Here is a 23610-nt window from a genome sequence, read left to right as displayed (position 1 = left end):
GGAAGAGAGAAGACAAAACCTTTGAATGAAACACAAACTTGTTGCTCAAAAATTTTGCCTACCCTGTCTATCTATGGTCATTACAGCGTCTAATGTGTCTCTACGTTCGTTGGTAGCAAAATGGAAAAATTCATGGCTAGGCTATATACTCTAGAGTCTAGACCTAGGAAGTAGGCAGACCACTCCTTTCATTCATTCTCAATTATAGGTCTTTTTAACTATATACATGCTTAGTTCTTAATTCAGATTTCTTTCCTGAATCTCTTAGATCTTAGAGGCAGATGAAATATAGCTTCAATGAATCTATGAGGTCAATAGTCAACAATCAGGGGAAAATATCGATAATGAGTCAAAGAGCCCAAAGATTGCCCTATTTATTATCTATTTCTGAATGATACCTGTATCTCTGATTCACACCTGCATTCAGGTCTTATGATTCTTTCATTATAAACTCTGTGCTTTCTACTCTTGGACACTGGTCTTCAGAAGAGCAGATTAATTAAGAAATTCATACATTACAGATCTCAAGGATAACTGATACTTTAAAAAGGCCTTCTGGCTTGGGTTGCAAACACCTAAAAAGTATTTTATAGATGCTGTTACTGGTAAGAAATATACACACGTATAAACTGTGAAAACAATGGCCAATTCAATCAAGGTGATTGCTTAAGGGACATAATATAATTTGAGGGGTATTTGTATCTTAGTAAGGATCTTAAAAACCAAAGAAATGGCTTGAGTAAATGACTTATAAATAATTTTAAGTAAATAAACTTTGGGCTTTTTAAAATCTTTTAATAGGGTACTATTGAAGACCATAACATCTTCATAAAACTGAAAGAACAAAAGTTCAGATTAATTAAAATAGACCATTGGAAGAGAATTTTAAAATGTGAATAAGGAGAGAAATTTTGACCTTCACAGAAGTTTCTTAGGGGGCTGCTTCTAAGATGACACTGAAAATGAGTAAAGCATTGTAAACTCACCACAGTGAGTGGGACTTTCATCACTCATATCTCCACAATCATTATCTCCATCACAAAGATAAGTACGAGGAATACAAATATTTGTGTTCTGACATTTTGTAAATCCAGACTGGCATGTTCGATCAGCTTGAAATGGTTAAAAAAAAATAAGACCAAGATTTAGATCACTTTCAGGTTACTAAATGAATCAAAACAAAAAATGTATATTTTGGTAACAAAAATTGTAGAACATGCATTAGTTGAAAAGATGTTTGTTCAGCACTGAATAACATAAAAAGAATGCAGAAACATCATGAAAAAATGGATCTAATCTTGGTTGTGTCATTAATTATTTGTGTAACTTTGAACAAATCATTTCATTTCTCTAGGCTTAATATCTTCTTCCATAAAATAAAATGGTGACTAACAATGCTAAAAATACTTAATAATAGCCAAAAAAGGAGCTTAGAAACAATCCATATGCTCAATAATTGGGGATTTTATCTCATGTATTCTGGGTTTCAAATCCTCAAGCATCATAGATGGTTATGATGGACTTACGACAGTTCCTCTCATCTGTAGTGCCATTATCATAGCAGTTATTGATACCATTGCAGACATATTCCAGGGATATGCACCTCCCATTGTTGCAAGCAAATTCAGTGTTGGTGTCACAAGTTCGGAATAAGCAGCCTGCCTCGTCACTATTGTCTCCACAATCATTGTAGTGATCACAGCGATAATGGTAAGGGACACAACGCCCATTGCCACAGGTGAATGCTGTTGGCTGGCAAGTGTGAAATGCTAGGAAAAAGGAAAGAACGGAGGAATATATTCACTAAAGTAGGATCTTAAGTTTCTACAAGAAAAAAAAGGAAGCCAAAGAATTCTGAAAGCTTTGAGATTCACCTCCCAGAACAAAGGTTGCTGCAAAATGGACTATATGAAAAGTAGATGGCATCTTAAATTAGTGAGATTAGGCAAAATACTTTTTCTACTCTTTGAAAAAAAACAAATCAAATATGAGGAAAAGAACTTATTTCCTTTTCTTTTGCCATTACATTTCTCTCAAGATACGTCTGTTTATCTCAACCCCAGAAAAAACAGGCAGAGTACAAGCAGGTTTTCTTAGAAAGAAACAGTAATAGTAGATCTCAAAACTCTCAGAAAACCCTGTGTTTTTTGTACCATAATGCACTTAAAAATGGAAGTGGAGAGTAGGGAAAGAATTCCAAGGGAATGCAATACTGGGTCTTCTTGCCCCTTGTATTACATATATTTTTGGAAATGTACTAAATATGTAACAGTAATAATCAGCACTCCTAGATGCAATCAATTATATGTACACCCTAAATCCAATATCTGGAAACAAAATTTGGTAGTCAGCCTTTCCAACAGAATCATTTTCTAGCCCTTGAAATTCCTGCAAGTTGCTTTCAAAGAATAGCAAAGGGACCAAAAAGGTCTTACCACAGACATTTTCCAGCTCATCACTGCCATCCCCACAGTCATTGTCATTGTCACACTTCCACCTCTCCGAGATGCAGCGCCCATTAAGGCAAGTGAATTGTCCCCCTTCACATCTCGTCCCGTTGTCTGTAATGCAGTGTTTGTTTCCATTTGCCAAGTACCAGCGGCCTCCTGATGGGCATTGACACTCAGCACCATTAGGACCTGAAGAAATTTATGTCAAAAAGAAGTAAAAGATCAGAATTCTAAAACATTCCTATCTCCTTTCCAAAACACTTACTTGTATTAACACACAAAGCAATCAGAATAGATTTCAAAACACTCATTACTTAAGTTTGCATAGAGAGACAATGTGGAAAGAGTACCATATTTATGCCAGGTATAACTAGCATGAACAAAAAACATTTGTAAAGTTAGAGAATTGAACTAGATGATCTGTGGGGTACTCTCTATCTCCATGTCCATGTTCCCAAGTGAGGTTTACAAGTTATTTTTTTCATGACACTGTGACACATGTAGTTTACTTTTATCCCTGCTTTACATGGAAGGAAATATTTGATCATATAGCTAATATCAGCACAGAAATAGGGATCCAACACTGCTGACTCCAAATTCAAAGTTCTTTGCCTTTAGACTCACAAGTCTAATATTTTTACCTATGTACTCAACCATCATGATAGCCTAAATATGTTCATTTTGATTTATTTTATTTGAAAAGTAGCATTATTGTTGTTGTTGCTCAAGCATGTCCAGCTTTTCTTGGCAAAAATGCTGGAGTGGTTTGCCATTTCTTTCTCTAGCTCATTTTACAGATGAGAAAACTAAAGCAAATAGGGCTAAGTGGCTTTCTTAGGGTCACATAGCTGGTAAGTGTCTGAGGTCAGATGTGAACTCAGAAAGGGGAGCCTTTCTGACTCCAGTCACAGAATTCTATGCACTATGGAGCGCTCTGATCATTCCATAAAGTGGTATGGTATCATGTAAAAAGCATTGGACTGCTGTAAGGAAAGGAGATTGAATTCCTGCTAGCTAGGAAGCAGTCAATCAATTCATGGTCAAGCCTTTTAATCTATCTAAACCTCAGTTTCTTCATCTGATTTATACAGAAACTGGACCAGATGATTTCTAAGGTTCTCTTCCAACTTCTACATCTATAATCTTCTCCTGTGCCAACTGAGGAAAATATTATTTTTGCTATCTGATTCACAAGATTATTGTGAGGAAAGTAATTTGTAAACCTTGAATTATTACATACATGTAAATTTTTATTATTTGTGATAAATGAGCAAAAAACATGTTAGTACAAGTAGTTCAAATTAATATATAAAGAAATAGCCTTCTTCTATGTAGAAATCCTAATCCTAAAAAAATCTCCTTTTTCTACAAAATTTACCCAATTTTTAAAGCAAAGTGAATCAGAAGGAAAAGCATCATTACTTAGTGGAAAAGAGGGTCAACGTTGGAGTCAAAAACACCTTGGTTCTTACCCTACCTATGCCACAGTCTTGTTTTCCTCAGCAAGTCCCTTCATCTTAACTTTAAATGCACCTGGAATCCCAGTAGACCATAAATTATAAACAAATTGACAATCGTGCATCAGTGAATGAGGTCTCCAAACCAGGAATCAAACCATACCAGTGAAATCCCAGGATCAGATTCCAAAATGATTCTTTTAAAAACTTACTCTTAATATATATGACATCCCACAACAAAGTATCATGACAAATATTTCAAATAAGAGAATACATTCCTTAAAGCAAATAAGCTACGCCTGAATCCTAGGGATGGGTAGTTTGACTTTTGCCCATATTAATAATTCTAATCATATCATAGATTCAGAATAGAAGAGACCATAGAAGTCATCTCATCCATAGGTGTCAAATTCCTTACAGCATGAAAAACCCTCATGTTTGGCAGAGCAGATTAAAATGTGATTGAAAAGTACCTATAATAATAAATAAAAATATATAACCTAGATGGTGTTGATTTGTGATTTTCTAAGTTAATCAGGCTCACAGAGATCTCTTTCTATTTGTGTTTTACACCCATGATCTAGTCCAATCCATTCATTTTATAGATAAAGACACTGAGTTCCAGGGCCATTATGTGATTTGCCCAGGTAACCCAGGTAGTTAAATAACAGAACCAGGATTTGATATGGCTATTCTGACTCAAAATACAGCATTTTCCCAACTGTATAGCATTATTCTTTCAATTCAAAAAATTCAATAGCTCAACTTCTCAATTTATTTCTAATCCCCATTACCTGAATTAAACTAAAAAAATTAATTACTTACTTGTAACCCTACAAGGATCTGTGTGTGATCAAAACCAGAGGCTTAAATATGCCTTAATTAGAGAAATTTATGTTTTGAATCAATCTTCTATTATTATCTCTTGGTCAAAGATGTTTGACCTCTTCCTCAATCTATTGCAACCTATTTTTTTCTCTTCACGTCGGAGCATTTCCATTTTTGTCATCCATGGCAATGCCTTACCTGGTGCACAAATATGACTGCATCCCCCATTAAATTGACTGCAGGGGTTAGGGCACTGCTGCTGTCTACTCTTCACTAGCACATGAATATCCATTGGCCGCAGTGGCAAATTCATAATCATTACAATCTGTTCTGAACCATCATATTTGTTAGCTCTGTAGATAGTCCTTGTGTTCCAATCAGTCCAATAAATATGCTGATCGTAGACAGTCATGGCAAAGGGATGAATCGCTGTACTGATAATTACCTCCCGGTTTGCCCCAGTCAGGGAGGAACGTTCAATCTTCTGCCTAAAATAAACAAGATCACACAAGTACTCAGAAAGCCCAAGCTTCCATCTATCTCATTCAGCTCCTATGCTTTTATCCCAGTTCCAAATCTGACTTCTTCATGAGTCTATTTGCCAATAGGGCTATTTCTTGTGCTTTTTCTTACCATAAAATGAGATCTTAGAGCCTTAATCCAAGATTTCCAAGTAGGATCATAGGATCTCTAACTGGAAGTGACCTTCAAGACCTTAGTTTATTATCCTCGATTTTATAGATAAATAAACTGAGACCAAAAATGTTAAATGATTTGCCAAAGGTCTCTTATAAATAAAATAATCCATGAAACTAGAAGTCTCAGATATCCATAGAGTCTGCCATAAGGAATTTGAAGATATAATAATTCTCTAATGTGGCTTTTAGTGAGTACCTTAATTTGAGCATTTATTTGGAAGTATAAAAGTATAAACATAAAGAACTACTGATCCATATTATGTAAAAGAAAATGTTCTCATCCACCCATTGCCCCAGGGGAAGTCTTTAAATGCTTTGGATAGACATCTTCTTAATACACGGTTTAAAACTCTCAGTTACCTCGGTTTAGCCAATGTGCTGAGGTGTTTCACCAGGAACCTAAACATGCTAATGGAAACCATGGGTGATGTTAGGTGAAAGTGGCCACTGAAGGTAGATGAGCAGCCCGAAAAGGCTTGGCAAGCCCTCACAGCAGGAGTGCTAGCTCTCCCTCAACACATTTACATACGAATGGGCTGATGAGAGCAGTTTGTTCCAATGGCCATCAAGTGGCTAACAACAGTAGTTTATAAAGGATACTTGTCATGTAACTCCTATATCTGATTCTTTATTCTGGTTATTTTTAGATATATTTTCTACCAACTATAGTCCCTAAAATCTCCTTCTCTCTTGAAAAACAAAAACTACTTGAAAAATACCAGATGGGGAAAGAGACACATACAGGTTTGCATCTGCCCAGTACAGCCAGTCTTCCTCATAGTCCAGAGTAAGACCATTTGGCCAAACCAGACTGGTGTTTACAATATGAATTCTGAAGTTTCCTCCCAATGTGGCTCGTTCAATTTTAGCATTAGTACTCCAGTCGGTCCAGTACATATACCTATTCATCAAAAAAAAAAAAAAGCAATGATTAATCAATAATTAATTTAGCACATATAAAATTCTCTTTTATATAAAAATCAGAAATACCCAGTCTATATAATACAAGGAAACATCAACTTATTCCATTTCCACCCTCATGTTTTCTTAAGTATTATCAATCTGGATCTACTGAATCAGTAGATAGCAGTAGATGAAGTTCCCTGTCATGCTGCTGACCTCTTCCTTAGGTGTGACCTGAATTCAAGAGGAGGTAGGAGAGTTCATTAGTTGTTCGATCTCTCTTCCAAAAATTCCTCATGTAAAAAGATGTACTTTTTCATAGCCACCCAGTATTTTCATAACTTTCCATTTCAATGTGAGTTTTACAGGCACATAAACAAAGTCAGTTGTACATGAAAATCAAGCAACTGTACATCTAACTACCCCCAATACATATAGAACCAATGAATAAGGATATATAAGCCAAAAAAAAAAAAAAAGAAAAATGACATACCCTCTGCAAGGATCTAATACAATTGCCCTTGGCCGTGGTACTCGAGCAACCACAGTGCGATTAGATCCATCCACTGACATGGAGTTAATGGTCTGGTTCAGGTAATCACTATAATAAATTCTACTGTTGATCCAATCAAAAGCAATGCCATCTGGAATCCCTACATCTATGTGCAAATACACAAACAGAGGGGGCAAAGGTTAGGCCCTATGCAGCCACATTGGAACCCTTCACCTAATCCTTAGTTCAGCTAACCACGTTTGACTTTGAATCAGCAACCCACTAACCTGTCGCAATGACAGTTGGGGAAGTAACCCCAGATAATAGGCTAACATAGGAAATCCGGCCACTCGCTGTTGTAGAACTTTGGGTGAAGTATATTCTGTTGTTGATACTGTCAAAGTCTAAAGCAACTGCAGTCCTGGGCACAGTCAGCTTACGAAATGGTGGGCTGTGGTTCTCAGGGTCCAGATAGATGCTTCTCAGAGAATTTTCTAAAGCAAAAATAAGGTAATTTTCGGTAGAAATGGCACATCTCTTTCCATCACTTTCCAGTTCCCCAAAAGCACAGCCACATTTTGGTCCCTGCAGCTTGGGCAATGCAAAACATAAATGGGAACATCCTCCATAATTCTCCAAGCATGGGTTGTGGTTCACTTCTTCAGGTAACAGGGGCTGAAACTGTGGGTTGAAAATGGTCACATCTCTTAGCCAATTGATGTTGTCCCTAATCACTCTCGGAGGGTCTGTATTCCCTGGTTCTTTACTGGCTTGGTAGATTTTCTTCAGGTTCCTGTCCACCCATATCATAGTGTTTTCAAAAATAGTGATGCCGTAGGGTGTTGGATATCGACTCCCATAGCGAACCATTTCAGTATCACCTCCTTCCTGATTGATCCGGGCAATTATATCTAAAGAATCATCAACCCAATAAATGTAGCCATTGCTGTGATCCACGGCCAAGCCCCTGGGTGTAACAATGCCCTCAGACACAAGCACTAATCGGTTAGTACAATCTAGAAAAGCACGCTCAATCTTTGGGTTCTGTCCGTAGTCAGCCCAGAACAGGTATCTGTTCTTGGGATCTACCACTATATGTCTGGGCATGTCCACAGTTGTTTTCAGGAGAACACGGCGGTAAGTAGTATTGATTCGTAGCACTTCTATCAATGTCTCAGTCCCAAAAGCATTGGTGAAGTAAAGGTTTCCTATGGAAGGGAAAAAAAATCAAATGGTCATGAACAGATTAAAAGGCAAAGAAAAAAAAGGTGATGATTTCTCAAGTTTGGGCCAAAATATGTCAGGTTTAGGTCAATCCATGTCACCCTCTCAAAGATGATAAGTAAATCCCAGAGCTTCAAGTTAGAAAGATGATTATTTATTATTAGATACTAAAGATTGTTTCTTAGAGATTAGAGTAGGGATCTACATTGGCCCTTGGAGCAAATTAAATTTTTTATCAAAAACTACAACTTTTTTCCATTTGAAGGCTTAGTTCTCAGAATATTTTTTCCCCTGACACCTAAGGTAATTGATATTTAAGTCTGCTTCTTCCAAGACTCTGAAAACTCATCATCTTTGAGGGATTCAGAGGAGGCAGCTCCATTTCCTTTCTGGATTCTTTCCATATGTCAATGATAAAAGCATCAGTGAAGAAAAGCCATCAGACTATATGAGAGAACCTGCCCATTACCTGATGGGCAGATTATCACACAAGACTTTCTTATGTATATTTAAGAGTATTTTAAGTTTATTCCTAAACTATTCTAAATAAAAGTGATTAAACAGAATTTTTTTAACCTAACTCTTCCAAAAGTTCAACATCTATCCAAAAAAAGTTCATATTACACATTTTTCTCTTAGAATAAAATCTCAATTATTGCAAGGAAAGAGTACAGTTCAGAGACAGGGGAAGGAAATCGGGAGATTGACTGATCTTCACCATGCACAAAGTTTTTGGCTATTGTTGCTACAACCAATAAACCACTCAATATATCTATGGTCTTCTAAATCATTGAATCCTAAAATCACAATACACCCAAGTATATGACTAAGACTCATATTGATTTTGGCCTATTTAACAAAACTTTCATTTTCACTAAAGAAAAAAAAGCATTGAGATTCTTCTGACTACTTCTAACCACACTTTCTAAGATAAGGCATATGGATATATAGTGCTTCAAAGTTTGAATTTATCATCTCTTTTAATCCTCATATATTCCAATAAGGAGGGTACCATAGGTATTAATATCATCATAAAGAAACTTCCATGATCACACAGCTAATAAGCATCATATAGGATCTAAACACAGCTCTCTCCTGGCTCTAAATGCAAAGTGCTTTGTAACATGCCACATTTTATCTTAACCTATTTTTTTTAATTCAATACAAGAAAGGACAACATAGAGTAAAAGGATAGAGATGACCAGAAAGTCAGAAAGATATAGGTTCCAATCCTGTCTCCGAAAACTTCTGGTTATATGAGCAAGTCTCTTAACTTCTCAGTGCTTCAGAAAACACTCTAAAGTTGCCCTAAACTCTAAAGTCTTACTTTAAGAAGCAGGTACTGACATGCAACAATAAAAAGGAGTTTTTTCCAGGATTTTCTTGTACTGATGACTTTTTCATACACAAGTCTGGTTGAAAGTGAAGTTCAAAATTGGATACAAGAGTACAATTCAAATTCAGTCTATTATATGACTGCATCTATTACTGACATTAAAGCTCTTAATCTGAAAAAAAAAGTATTATTTGTTGCAAATAATGCTATATCTATTTAATCTATATGGTTTAGAGATGAATTTTGATGTCCATTATTTGTAAGATATAGCTGTGTTTCCTCCACTAATATCATATTCCTTTGAAAATTCAGGAAGTGTAAACTCTAACAGGTGCTTAATAAACTTTAAGGACAGGCTCTGCAATAAGCCTATGGATATGTCTATACTTACAGGACTAACTTAAGAAAAACTCCTCAGAAGGCTGGCAATCAAGTAATAAATTTTTGGTCACAGCAACTCATGAAGTATCTCTTCTGAGCCTTTAAAGGGTTATGATATACACTGATGGAGCTAATATCAATACAAATGAAATCAAGAATTGTAGTATATGATTTGATAGAATAACGCTGTGCTATAAGAAATGATGTGTAGGTTGATTTTAAGAAAACATGGAAAGAGTGCATGCAATAGTGAAGAATGAAATGAGAAGAACCAAGAGAGCACTATATATAGCAACAGCAATATTGTTCAAAGAATAAATGTGAATAACTAAGCTAGTCTGAGTAATATGAACATTCAAAACAACTACAAAGGATCCATGAAGGAAGATGCTGTCCACCTCCAGAGAAGGAAGTAATATATGGAATTATGTATTGTGTGGTTTCACATACTTTCTTTGTTAAATGTTGGTTTTCTCTCATGAAAACAGATTGGAATTCAAATGTAACTAAATAAATCAGTGAAATTTTAAATAAATATATAGAATAATTTAGCAGGAAAAACTGAAGTTCTTTTTTTAAAGTTGGAATTACTTCTAAGTGTGCTCCTTGATTAATCATAGTTATTGCTAATTATGAGACAAGGTGTTACTAGGTGTGAAAGCTAAATGTTACTTAATGTAGATCCAAAATTGAAAGTTTCTGGCCAATTTTCTTTACAATTCTGTCTATATCAGCAGTAGTTAATAATGGGATCATGATTTTTAAATTTATCATCTGAAAGACCTTGGCATTAATTGTCCTTCATGAATTTAATCATATAGCTTATACTTAATAATTATACATTATGATTATAACATAATCATATTAGTCTAATTTAAATTCACACTGCATATTCATTTGAAATCATTCCAACAGTAATCATCTAGGAAATAAGCTCTGCAGGAGACATAGTTTAAACAAGTTTGAAGCTAAAGGGGCCAAAAATGCAAAAAAAAAAAAAAAAAAAAAAAAGGAAAAAAATTTCCCTTAAGTATAAGCTCCATGCGAGGAAAGGTTGTTTCATTCACTGTCCTTGCATCTTCATGACCTTGAACAGTGCCTAAAACCTAGTAGATACTTAATAAAGACTTACCAGTTGATTGATTCAGTGAAATCACTATATGTTTTTACTTACCTGCTACCCAATCAACTGCAATACCCCGGACTCCATTTTGTCCTATACCATTAGTGATGACATTTCTAAAATTAGACCCATCGGGTTTAATTCTGCGTATTCCATTCTGAGATGCTACAGTACTGCTGAAATCACACCAATAAATGAAACCAGAAGGCACATGGACATCCACATGCAGTGCATTTCGCCCTAAAACATTGAAAAAGATGATACATTAACCATTCTGTATAAACAACTAGAATTTTTGCATAAAATTTACCTTTCTGCCACTATTCTTCCTTGCCTCTCTCCTCCCTTACTGCCTATCTTCATCCCACTCCCAGAAAACAAAAGAATTTGTCATACAAGTTTCCATATTTTGGAGAACACAAAACCAAAAATTTTCTTTTTGAGATTCTTATTAATTTCAAGTCTGCTTTTTAACCAATATACCCCTACTGAAGTAACCATTAATGCCATGCCCTATCTTTCACTTTGCTTTTCAATTACATCTTTCTGTTCTTCATCTTTTCCCTCTACTCTACTTATAACCCAATCTTACCACATTACTATGTCTAAATAATTAGTTCCAAAACAATTTGGAAACAATTCTTATTTCCTTACATCACTTGTGTCAATTTTTCATGAAAATTGTGTATGTATGTATGTGTGTAAAGCTGCTAACCCCATATAACATTTTTTAGCTCTGTAATGATAGAAATCCCCTTAGAAAAAGGGAAAGAGAAGATGAGAAGATTAAAGTCTTATCTGATCCATCCCAAATGTGGAGATAGGGCCAAGGGGTATCTCTAAATTATGGACATGGACCTAAACCTGGTACTGAAATGAAACCAGATCTGAACATGTCTTTACAGTCACATACCTTGGCCTGCCATTGGTACCATGGCTTCTGAATGATCTGATGCCTCCAAGCTAAAGCCTTTGATTGCATTTAACATTGAAACAACTATAAATGAATCATATGGAGAGCAGGTTCGATTATCAGGATTGAGTTTAAATCCTGTAGCACAGGCACAGGAAAACAACCCTCCAGGAATAGGCAGGCAAATTTGCTGACAAGTATTCATGTTGTTGCTACAGCCATTTGATGTACCAGCAGAATCTATAATAGAAGCAAGAGTGTATGTTTTGTTTTGTTTTTTTTCTAAATCACTTAAGACAATTATTTGTTTCCCCATCTCTTATTTTAAGATAGAATCCCAAAATAGTTCAGCATTAAAAACCACAGCAAGGAAATAACATATAAACTAATCATTTATAGGGGAAAAAATGAGAACAATACCAATATCTAACACCAAAAGCATTCAAACTGAATGCTACGATTGTTCAGTAATTTTAAAATTATCATTGGTTAACATTTTGTTGCAAATTGTATACAATAAGGCAAAAGTGGAAGTTTATGAATTATTTTCATGTATATACATTCATTTTCATATTATCTTGGAGTAATTTTAACATTTTTCTTTTAAAAAATCAACATTTCAATTTTAAAATTCTATTATTTCAATAATATGCATACATTATCAGATCTCCAGGCCAGTGGTTCTCAAACTTTGTTTTAAACTTCATATTCCTTTTATACCCTTAAAAATTATTGAGAACTCCTCAAAGATCTTTTATGTGGGATATTTCAATATTTACTCTATTCAAAATTAAAATATCTTATGAAAATAGTTTGGACATTACAGATTCCCTGAAAGGGCTTTGGGTCTCCCAGGGATCCCCAGACTATACTTTGAGAACCACTGTTCCAGGCATGTTTATAAAATAATAAAATATTCATTTTCACATTCAAAAAAGGTAATCATACAGAACTACTAAATATGAAGAGATAAACTGATTGGGGAAAGTAATTGACAATAACTTGCTCAACAATATTAAAAAGTACCAGGTTGGTAATCAAAAATTTTTAAGAACAAAATAACTGCTACCTCACTGAAAGAGGCAAACTGAAAAGGGTATTGTTTCTAAAGGCATAAGTGGAAAATGTGGGATATAATTGAATTCAAAGGTTAAAAGATATGTAAAGACTCTGCTGAAATCCTAATTCCATTGTTCTGTCCAAGACCTAGGATCTACAATTCTTATGTATCACTGCTTTAAGAATATATTGGTATGAGCAAGATAATTGTATAAACATATATGCCTATATTGGATGTACATATATATATTTACCATGTTTTTAAAAAAAGAGAAATTATACTTATGTGATGTCACACTCCATTTTTCCCCTGGGTTTATCACTGCCTTACCCTAACTTTAGCAAAATCACTAAAACTTTGTAAAGTAATTTTTATAAAAGGTATATTGACTGAATTGATTGAATTTAATTTTCTGTTTGTTTATTTTTTGTTTTGTTTTTAACCTGCTCTATTTTCTGATAAAAAAAAATCTTGAATACATTAAGATATATATAGATATATAGATATATAGATATATATATTAGTAGGGCAGATTATGGATTATCTCATTCCTCTCCCCATTTTAAGAATACTCAGTGTGCAGACATGGTAAGGAATGGAACTATCATATACAAATCCTTGTAAGTATTTGTAACTTCACAAAATGCTTGAGGGATGGCATAATATTTCTTCACTATAAATTTTATACGACTTCATTTAGGAGTCTGTACCTTGAGTGTTTGAGAGATTTGTGCCTCTGCTGTTATGAGAAGGGGGTGACAAATACTCACGGTCTCTGTAATAAACTCGCAGACACCTCAGGTTGGGGACATTGTCCCTTAGAGCGACTTTATTTGCACCCGTAGATTTGTCAACCCGCTCAATGACCTCATAATCTTGGTCGGTGTAGTAGAGGAAGGAATCATAGACAGCAATTCCCCACGGATGAGAAAGATGAAATACCATGATCATTCGATTGGTACCATCCACATTTCCCCTCTCAATCTAAGAAAGTATTTAGCATATCATTAGTTTTACATGGAAAGAAAGAAGTATTAGAAGCCATCCCAGCTCTGAACTTCAGATTAAACTATATAAGCAGAACTATTTTAAGTAAAACACTAATGAACATATGGTGTAAAGTTCTAAGCTTTGTAACTGAAGGAGTTGAAGGAGTTTCCTGGGGAAAAGATTAAGAGAATTAAAGAATTGGAGTGGGGGAAAAAACCTTTGAGGGGCAAGTGAATCACTTACCCTGAAAAAGAGAAGGCCAACATGACAGTTATTGTGATAAAGGATTATGCTATAACAGATTGTGACAAGCTTTTCTGAGAACAGAAGAAACAGACTTGCATTGCAAAGAGATTTTACAATAGTTTCAAGAAAAATTACTGGTAAAGAAGAGTAAGTAAATACCATAACAATTTTCTAAGACATATTATAGACTCTACATCTTTTATGATCTCAACTACAAGACAAGAAGAGCAAACATTAACAAGAATTATGGCAAAACAAATTAAAACTCCATCTGGATAAGCTACATGAGCTTGTTAAGACAGAATGGTAGGGGAGAAACAGTACTGAATTTGAAGGTAGAAGACAGGGGTGAATGCCAATTTGGACAATCGCAAATTGTTGTGTGACTATGGACAGTTACCAACTTCTTGGGTCCTCAGCTTCCTCATTTTTTTTTTTTTTTTAAAAAAGAGGATCATGATACTTTCTCTATCTACCTCATAAAGCTAATGTGTAAAAGAAGGAACTTTTTGAGGGGTAAAAGCCTTAAACAAGTATAAGCTGGTTATTTTTTAACATTATTTTTCATACCACTCCTGTGCTGGTGACTGCCCAGTATAGCTTTTGTTCCTTAATGTCAATGGTGATGAACTCTATGTGCTCAAGATTTCCAGTGAACAGAGTTTTTATCTGTGAGCCATCCATGTTAGCACTAGCAACCTTTGCTGGTATCCCACTTTCAGTTCCATGATCTGTCCAGTACATTTTCCTATAACAACAAAGAGGAATTTTAAAAAGAAAGGAACCTACTTAAAGATGACCAACACCTACTCCTAACATTTTCTAGGTTGCTGGCTTTTTTTTTATTGATCCCTGGGACAGCTAACAAAACACAAACCTTATTAGTAGATCATTAGTACTATACCTATCCATTTACAAAGTAGATTCTCCATCATAACAACTAAAACCAGTTAGACTGATTAGACTGATTAGACAGGTATTTTGGACCTGTTTTCTCAGAAATTAAATGAGGACTTTTGCTCAGTGATGACTGTAAAAGTCTCTCGACAAAACAGGAGAGAGATCTGGTATAAAGAAGGCAAATAAAAGGCATCCAGAAGACAGATGCCAATATCCATATCCTAGCCTTACTATATAAAGAAACTTTCCTTGATGCTTAACTATAAGAAAGTCAAATGGGAGAGACTGGGAGAGGAGAAAAGGGAATAGCAATCAACTAATTCTATTGAATTCTTGTTTATGCCTAGCAACCATTATCTCTACTTTCTCATATATTCTGATTTTTATGAGGAAAATTATAAGGAAGAATGGATTTTTTTTAATTTTTTATTTATTTCTTTATTTATTTTGCTGAGGCAGTTGGGGTTAAGTGACTTGCCCAGGGTCACACAGCCAGGATGTGTTAAGTATCTGAGACCAAATTTGAACCCAGATCCTCCTGACTTCAGGGCTGGTGCTGTATCCACTGTGTCACCTAGCTGCCCAGGAAGAATGGATTTAATATAGTTAATTAAAGAAGAAGGAGGAGATAATTTCTTAATATACAAGAATCCCACTATGCTGGTGTCCAAGGATTTGTACAAAAATGAAACTATAATAAAGGCAATTTAAACATGCCTTGAAAATGTTTTATTTCAAAAATGTAATAAAAATTTTTCACCCTATCATGTGCTTCAGTTCTCCAATAAACCATAGGATGTCATCAATTTAGTTTTCTCTTCCAAAGGTACAGAATACAATCAATTCTTGTCATCTTATCATTTTCATTTTTCCTCATAAATCCTTTACTGAGAAGTCAGTCAGGTCCAAGGTCTTGTAACATTTTATGTCTATTAATATAATATATTGGTTTACCATCTTTTATCCTTAATTCTTGCTATATGATGACCAATCTCCTTTTCCAATAATATATCTTGGAAAACATTTTTTCTGCTATTTCTTATATTCTAGTCATCCTTGCTATCATGTTGCTTCCTATTTATGCTTATATATCTCTCAGTTGTCCTGATTTATATTAATTCTTCAGAGATTTTATGTTATTCTATGATTCATGACCATACTGTATCACCATAAAAAGTAAAATAAATGGATTTTTGCTTTAAAGTGAAGCTTGGGGTCACTGAAAGACTTGCATAATTTCTCAAATGCAATCCAGCTTATTATCTTCTTCCTATTCAATATGATCTTAGTTTAGAGCTTATTTGCTATATCTATCTGAACTGTCTTTATGTTGGACCAGCTCAATGAGATATACATTTAACCATTTAGGTGTTCTTTATTCGATTTTTCCTTTGCGAATGATCAGATCAAAATCATTTTAGTAAATTGTTAATTTCACTCAGGAAGATACATAGTGTCAGTGATTTGAGACGATTAGTCCAAAAACATTCATAAATGAGAGCAAGTGAAGGATCTTATCATTTACAGACCAACCGTATTCCATTTGAACTCTGTACTATATATCCTCCATGACAGTATCAAATACTTTAGGTGAGTGCATGTCTTCCTATTTAATATCTTGTTCAAAATTGATGATTGGAAAACTGTCAAAAGTATCTTCATTATTACATTTATCAAAGAATTTTGTATAATTTTCATTTAGAATGGGAAATTCTTTTTTCTATCTAATTTTAGATGCTTTTTGTTTAATACTGAGGGAGATAAATATGCGGAAAACATTTTGACTAGTTGTTTAAAGATGCTCTACATTCCTCAATTGATAAATGATCAAAAGATATAAATTTTTCCCAAAGGGATATAAAATTATGCATATAATTTGACTAAACAATACACTACTAGATATGAACCCAAAGGAGATTTATAAAATCTTTAAAATGTTTAAATGTACAAAAATAGTTATAGTCATTCTTTTCTCATGGCAATTATAAATTGAAAGGATTCCCATCAAATGAAGAATAACTGAATAAATTATAGCATGTGATTGTCATGGAATATAATCTTTTATAAGAAATGATGAGCAATTTATTCCTTTTTGATCTGATTTTTCTTGTGCAGCATGATATTTGTGGAAATATGTATAGAAGAATTGCACGTGTTTAAGATATATTAGATTATTTGCTATCTAGGGAAGGGGATGGGGGAGAGAGAGAAAAAAAATTATGACACAAGATTTTGTAAGGGTGAATGTTGAAAATTATCCATGTATATATTTTTAAAAAGAAGGAAAGAAGAGAGAGGAAGGAAGGGATATTTTCAAAAAAAAAAGTTATGCTGTGAAAGAAAACATCATTTTTCACCCCCCACAAAGAAATCTTAAGAAAAATAAAGTTTTTTAAAAGTGTGTTTTAATCTGTATTCAAAATTTTTTAAAACTTTATTTTTCTTAAGATTTCCTTGTGGGGGATGAAAAATGATGTTTTCTTTCACCGCATAACTTTTTTTGAAAAATAAATAAATAATATATTTTTTAAAAAAGGAATCAATGCTCTAATAAAATTCTTTGTTAATTCTCAATCAAAAACCAAATGTCTTTTATCCTCTCTGAAAAAAAATTATTGCACAGATTGGCAATTTCAAAATCCATACTAATGAGCTTTTTAACAATCAACTTGACCTCATAGTTCTTCAGATTCCTTAAATACAGTGACCTCTAATTCTACTCCAGTCCCATATCATTACAAATATACATAACTCTTCATACTACAAATTTAAGATCTTGAACTCTGAAATTCCCTTTTCTAATCAGCCACTCTCTCATTCTCTCACTAAAACCACACTCTCAATCCATCATTAATACTTCTGAATTCACTTGTTTCTCTTCCCAGCTTGAGTTCCATAATTACCTTTTCACTACCCTTTCAAATTTGATCTTTTAGCACTCTAATCTTATTTGCCTTGTTTACGATGCCATTACACAATTCTACATAATCTTAGTTCACCTAACTTCTTTAGAAAATCATAAACACTTTTCTCTCCACTTCTTTGCTTAGTTTCCTCTTCTTCCCCTTCACTTAATAAATATAAGAATCATCTAACTATTTCTAGGCTTTCTGTTTATATCTATTTAACTATATCTATCTATATACATAATGCATACATACATACACATACATATATGTTTTTCACTTGATGAACTCACCTACTCCCACAGTTTCAACTATGAACTCTCTGTAGGTTACTTACAAATATTATCTCTCCTTTAGTCTCTTTTCCAACTCTTCTTCCCCATTGTTAAATGCTCATTAATATCTTTACCCTGATATATTGACTATGATTTCAAACTCAATGTATTCTAAGCTAAAAATCATTTCCCAAAATAGAGTTTCTTCTTTAAGAACTCCAATTTATATAAATAGGACTACAATGTACAAGTCACCCATTCTTAAAACTTAAATCATTTTTTCTTTCTTTTCTCCATTGATCTCAATAATTAATTATTGATTTCTACCACATCTACATTAACAATAATTCTATCATATTTATGTCCTTTCTTTTTTATTTATACTACTACCATCCTAGGTGAAAAGTCCATTGTGTCTTTTACCCAGATTATTAGAATAAGCTATTAGACTCTTAATTCGGCTTTGCATTTCAAATTCATCACATAAATGATTCTCAGATTGATCTTCCCAAAATACAGTTTTGATCATTCCTTTGTTCAAAAACTTTCAAAAGTTTCCCACTACCTACTAAGTAAAATCCAAATTTAAGTCCTGGCCCCAATCCCCCTTTCTAGTCTTGTCATTCTTATTTTCCTTATATACTATCACATGTTCTAGAAAAACATTATTTACCTGACATTTCCCTAATGTGTTCTATAATTTTCTATCTTATTGCCTTTATTTAATTCTTTATCTATATTTGGATTTTTCTCTCTCCCTCCCATATGACTTGCACTGCCAAAATCCTACTCTCCCTCAAACTAAGCTAAAATGTGATATCATCAACAGGTTCTTAAATCTATTTCTCCTTTTTCTTAGTTCCCATAATACTTTGCTTTGTTATGCTATATTCTAATATTATAAATCTTTAATGTTAAGAATGTCATGTGTAATTTTGTAAACTTACCCATTGGCAGGATCAATAGTTATGCCAACTGGAAAGCCAACTGCAAGAGGGGTTCCATCATTGGTAATTAGAGCTTTTCTATATTTTGTTTCACCTCGAAGTGTTAAAACCTGTAGCAGGAAAACAGAGCATAAAAAGGAACAAAAATCAAGAAAACTTAATAGCATAACTAACTTATAAAGCATAAACATAGATGAGTAGAAAATATAATCAGATTTATGTAATAATTTAACAAGAGGATAGTATGCTGAGAAACAAAAAATAAGGGACAAAGTAAAAAGGCTTAAGTGATATTCAAACAACAGCATAAACTCTGTACTTCAGGGCTTTGAAAAAGGACTCTATAAAATAACAATATCAGAAAAAGAAAAATCATTCACTCAAATGTATTCTCTAAATTTTCTTAAAATTTTAATAGAGAAAAATTATTAAGAAAAAATATTTCTCACTGGGGAGAATTTCAAAATTACTATCAAAAGAAACATAGTTTCAGAAAGGACACAAAAATTATAAACATCCTTTTTTAAACTTTTCTTTAAACATTACTCATACTAAGATCTAAAACACAATAATGCCATGTCACAGAGTCTAAATACTAATTCACCTGCAAAGAATTATCATCTATAACATACTACCAAAATCACACTACACATGGAGACTGATCTGAGCTGTAGTAAATTCTGGTCCAAACAAATAGTCTAATGAGTACCATGGAGTCAGTCTCATAAGAAAAGAATCATTTGTTAGCCTTCAAAAATCAGGGAGGGTTTTTCAGTGTGGAAGATCGGACCAGAAAAAAATTTCCAAATTTTTACTGATATGAATACTTTCCAAACTTTATCCAAAAAAGGTAAGGGATATTGACAGTAAATATTTAAAGAATACTTAATAAGAAAACAGAAAGCAAAGAATGAAACAGGTTGTGAGACAGACTAGAGATTGGAAATTCTTGATCCAGCTCTACTCTGTGAACCAAGTAAACCACCTAACTTCTATAGGCATCAGTTTCCTAGAAAATGAGAGAACTTAATTTCTTAGTCCCACCCAGCATAAGCATCTTTTCATTTGAGGAGCACTGCCACGAAAAACTGCATCAGTGGAAATTCACAGTTTCTTGCCCTTCGTATTTTATTTTTCAGCATACTATTATTCTCTTGCTAAACTACTACAATGATTTGATGAGTTTCACTTCTTTCTGATCCTTAGGATTGCCAAGATGCCTTTCATTGTGACAAATCTTTCATTTCCCAAAGTCTATGATTTTCTTTGTTAAAAAAAAAAAAGTTCTCTTTTCTTTGTTGTTGTTTTTTTCCTACATAGATGAGGTTCTCACTCTCTCTTGCTTTTCCAACTCCTTCTTTGGTCACAAAAATCTTTTTAGAGAACAGACATATAGCTACCCCTAGTGGGAAACTTTATGTCCATTTTTTTCAGCACTTTTCCTTTATTGAAATTAAAGAATTATCTTTGTGGGGTTTTTTTAAGAAGAAAGTAGTAGGGAAAATATCCTTTTTTATTAATGAAATTTATAAGAATTGTTAACACATTTATTAACAAATTAGTAAAAAAATAATGAAACTAGTTTTCACTTAAAACAATTTCACTTAAAAATAAATCAATCCTATTTAAATCCTTCCCAAAGGAAAAAAGAAACAAAAGATACCTAATTGTCTGATTAATACAAAGTCATTCTTCCTAAAGGACTTTTATGGATAACATCATAAAAATAATATTTTTAAAATGCTGATACAATTGAGGTAAATTAACTTTCATCCAATTTAAATTGATAACATTTTGGATCTACTGTATATTCATTCAATCAAGTAAGAATCAAGATCTTCTTAAAATTTTTTCATATATATATATAAAACTATAGTTAAATGACTATGCTAATATTCTGAGTAATGAATTTCTATATTTTATCCAATACTTTCTGTGACATTTCTCAAATTAGTTATATTTCATCTCATTTAATTTCATCTGGTTTTATACTATTGGAAAATATAAAAATATGTTAATATATCATACTTTCTTCTTATTAGATAGTCTAATTCACTCTAATTCTACAAGTTCTACTTGCAATGTTATCTTTCTCTTTATAAACTTATATTGAATTGAATAAAACTCAGTAAGGCATAAACCTCAAGAGTTGACAATTAATTCTTGAACAGCAGCTACTAACTGATGACATTTAACAAAATACATCATTTATGCAAGATTTTTGTGAAAAATCATAAAATTCAGCCATCATCCATTTGGTTCCATATGGATATAAGCAAATAACATTTTCTTTTCCACTCAGGACAGTTATATATTGATTCAGTAGCGTGAGTTGCTTCTGAAATTAGCCTAAGGTCTATTGTTTATCACATGAAAAAAAACTATCAAAAGAATTCATAATTCAAATCTAGTTTCTGTTCCAAAGGCAGAGATATCCAATAATCTATTTCAAATCAAAAAGGTAATATTCAACTTTTTAGAAATGAAATGAGGAGAAATAGAAGAAATAAGAAGAGAGAGCAGCAGCAGTTCTTTTAAAAATTCATTTTCGCCAATAACTGAGGATTTTAGTCTTCATACAAACAAAATATTCTGGCTCTTTCCTTCATCTCAGTATGAAATGACATGTCATTTGATCCTCACAACTCTGGGAGTCAGGTACTCTTTTCTTCATTTTGCATTTAAGGAAATCAAGGCAGACAGAAGGACACATGTGCCCACAGATGCATATCTAGTAAATAATCTGAAACTGAATTTTCAGCCATATCCTCCTGATTTCAGGTCTCAGTACTCTATTGACTGAATTACTTAGATATCTTGGTAGATTTCATCTTTGATAATTTGAGTCTGACATTATTTAACTTATTTTTTATTTATTATTTTTCCAAATGATAGCTTCATATGACTAGAGAATCATTTTAATTCCTTATTTCAATATCAAGACAGACAGCTGGAACATAGAGTCACATAGTATATAGAGCCAAGAAAGCAACAAGTTTAAATCCCTCCTCAGAGACCAGTTTTGTGGCACAAGGAAAGTCACAAGTTTTCTGTGCATCAGTCTCCTCATCTATAAAGTGAGGTTAATAGTAGGACTTACCTCATAGAGGTTGGAGGGAGGGTCAAATGAGTCAACATGTAGAAGGTATTCTATAAATTTTAAAGATATATATTATATATAAGCTAGCAATTATTTAAAGAGGACTGTGAATAATTACCTCAATCGACTGTGTTCCAGGATTGGTATAATAAAGATTTCTAGAGATCCAGTCTAAAGCTAGGCTTGCTGGAGATCCCAAAACAGAAGCAGGAGCAAACACAGTCCTGTTGGTACCATCTGATTTCACTCTGTGAATTTCACCCTTGGGGAAAAAAAACAAAGGAAATAAGAAAATTTCAAAGACAAGAATTCTTTTTTTAAAAAATATAACATATTATTTTCCCCCAATTACATATTAAAACTATTTTAAATATTTTCTTTTAAGTTTTTAATTTCAAATTCTATCTCTCCTTCCCTCCTCCCTCAAGGGGAAGAGGGAATTCTTATTAAATGTAATTTTTATTTCCAAATTATTTTATTACCAAATTATTACCAAATTACCAAATTAACTTCATATATTTTAAGCAAAAAAAAAAATTAATCACTACATGCTTTTACATCGATTCATGTTTCTGGAATGTAGATGTCAAAATGATGCTTCTACCAATGTCTCATCCTAGAACTTCCCTCATTACCAGAGACCTCCATTCTATAGAGGATCTAAGCTGCCCTCAACTCCCTCCTACCACCGAGTCTGGTTTCTGGACTTCAAAAGTCTGCTATCAAGCCAAACATCTTCATTTTCACCCTTCCTCATATTTTTAGCTACCTTTTGTTTGTGATTTTTCCTTATTAGAATGTAAGTTTCTTGAGGACAGGAACTAACTTTCTTTCTGCTTGTATTTTTGTTCCCAGTGCTTAGAACAGTGACTGGCAAGTAGTAAGCATTTAATAAATATTTGTTTCTTTTTTTCCTTAATATTAGTGACATAACAAAATTGATTTTAAGTATATGGACTGAAATGTGCTTCAGCTTATAGAAAATGAACACACAAGAATCACTTCTTAGATTACAAAATTATGATCAAAATGAATCCACCAAAGATGTAAAAATTGAAGCCTGAAAACTTGGTTTCAAGAAAATGGTACATTACTCTGGAGCCAAGCAACTCTAAACTGTGTCTCATCTATCATTTTCTCTTACTCAAATTCCACTGTCTTCAGTATAATTTCTCAAGATTATTACACATGACTCTCCTTTGTGCACTTTGCATTCCAGCCAAAGAAGTTGGACTATGGTCCCTCTTCAATGACATTTCATCTCTCATCTCTATTGCCCCACCTATTCCTGGAATGTACTTCCTCCTCATCTCCATCCTTTAGAACCCCTTGTTTCATATAATTATAAGATTGAATTAAATTTTATATTTATCTCCCTAT

At 33.4% G+C, this 23610-nt stretch overlaps 1 protein-coding gene across 1 annotated transcript in view; it reads right to left on the bottom strand.

The window, feature by feature from the left end:
- Nucleotides 1–23610, bottom strand: part of LRP2 (LDL receptor related protein 2) — a 237659-nt gene that overhangs the window by 86020 nt on the left and 128029 nt on the right. Inside the window, exons 34-46 of the mRNA XM_051986217.1 lie at nt 22349–22492; nt 19131–19240; nt 14673–14850; nt 13637–13850; nt 11807–12046; nt 10945–11133; nt 7117–8037; nt 6830–6995; nt 6176–6334; nt 4934–5223; nt 2436–2639; nt 1527–1769; nt 987–1112 (exon numbers count right to left, since the gene is read on the bottom strand). Of these exons, the coding sequence (XP_051842177.1) occupies nt 987–1112; nt 1527–1769; nt 2436–2639; nt 4934–5223; nt 6176–6334; nt 6830–6995; nt 7117–8037; nt 10945–11133; nt 11807–12046; nt 13637–13850; nt 14673–14850; nt 19131–19240; nt 22349–22492 (3184 nt within the window). The remainder of the gene's footprint in view (nt 1–986; nt 1113–1526; nt 1770–2435; nt 2640–4933; nt 5224–6175; nt 6335–6829; nt 6996–7116; nt 8038–10944; nt 11134–11806; nt 12047–13636; nt 13851–14672; nt 14851–19130; nt 19241–22348; nt 22493–23610) is intronic.

Source organism: Antechinus flavipes, chromosome 3, assembly GCF_016432865.1.
Source record: "Antechinus flavipes isolate AdamAnt ecotype Samford, QLD, Australia chromosome 3, AdamAnt_v2, whole genome shotgun sequence".
In the NCBI taxonomy this organism is placed as follows: Eukaryota; Metazoa; Chordata; class Mammalia; order Dasyuromorphia; family Dasyuridae; genus Antechinus; species Antechinus flavipes.
This window is presented reverse-complemented; position numbering and strand designations above follow the sequence as displayed.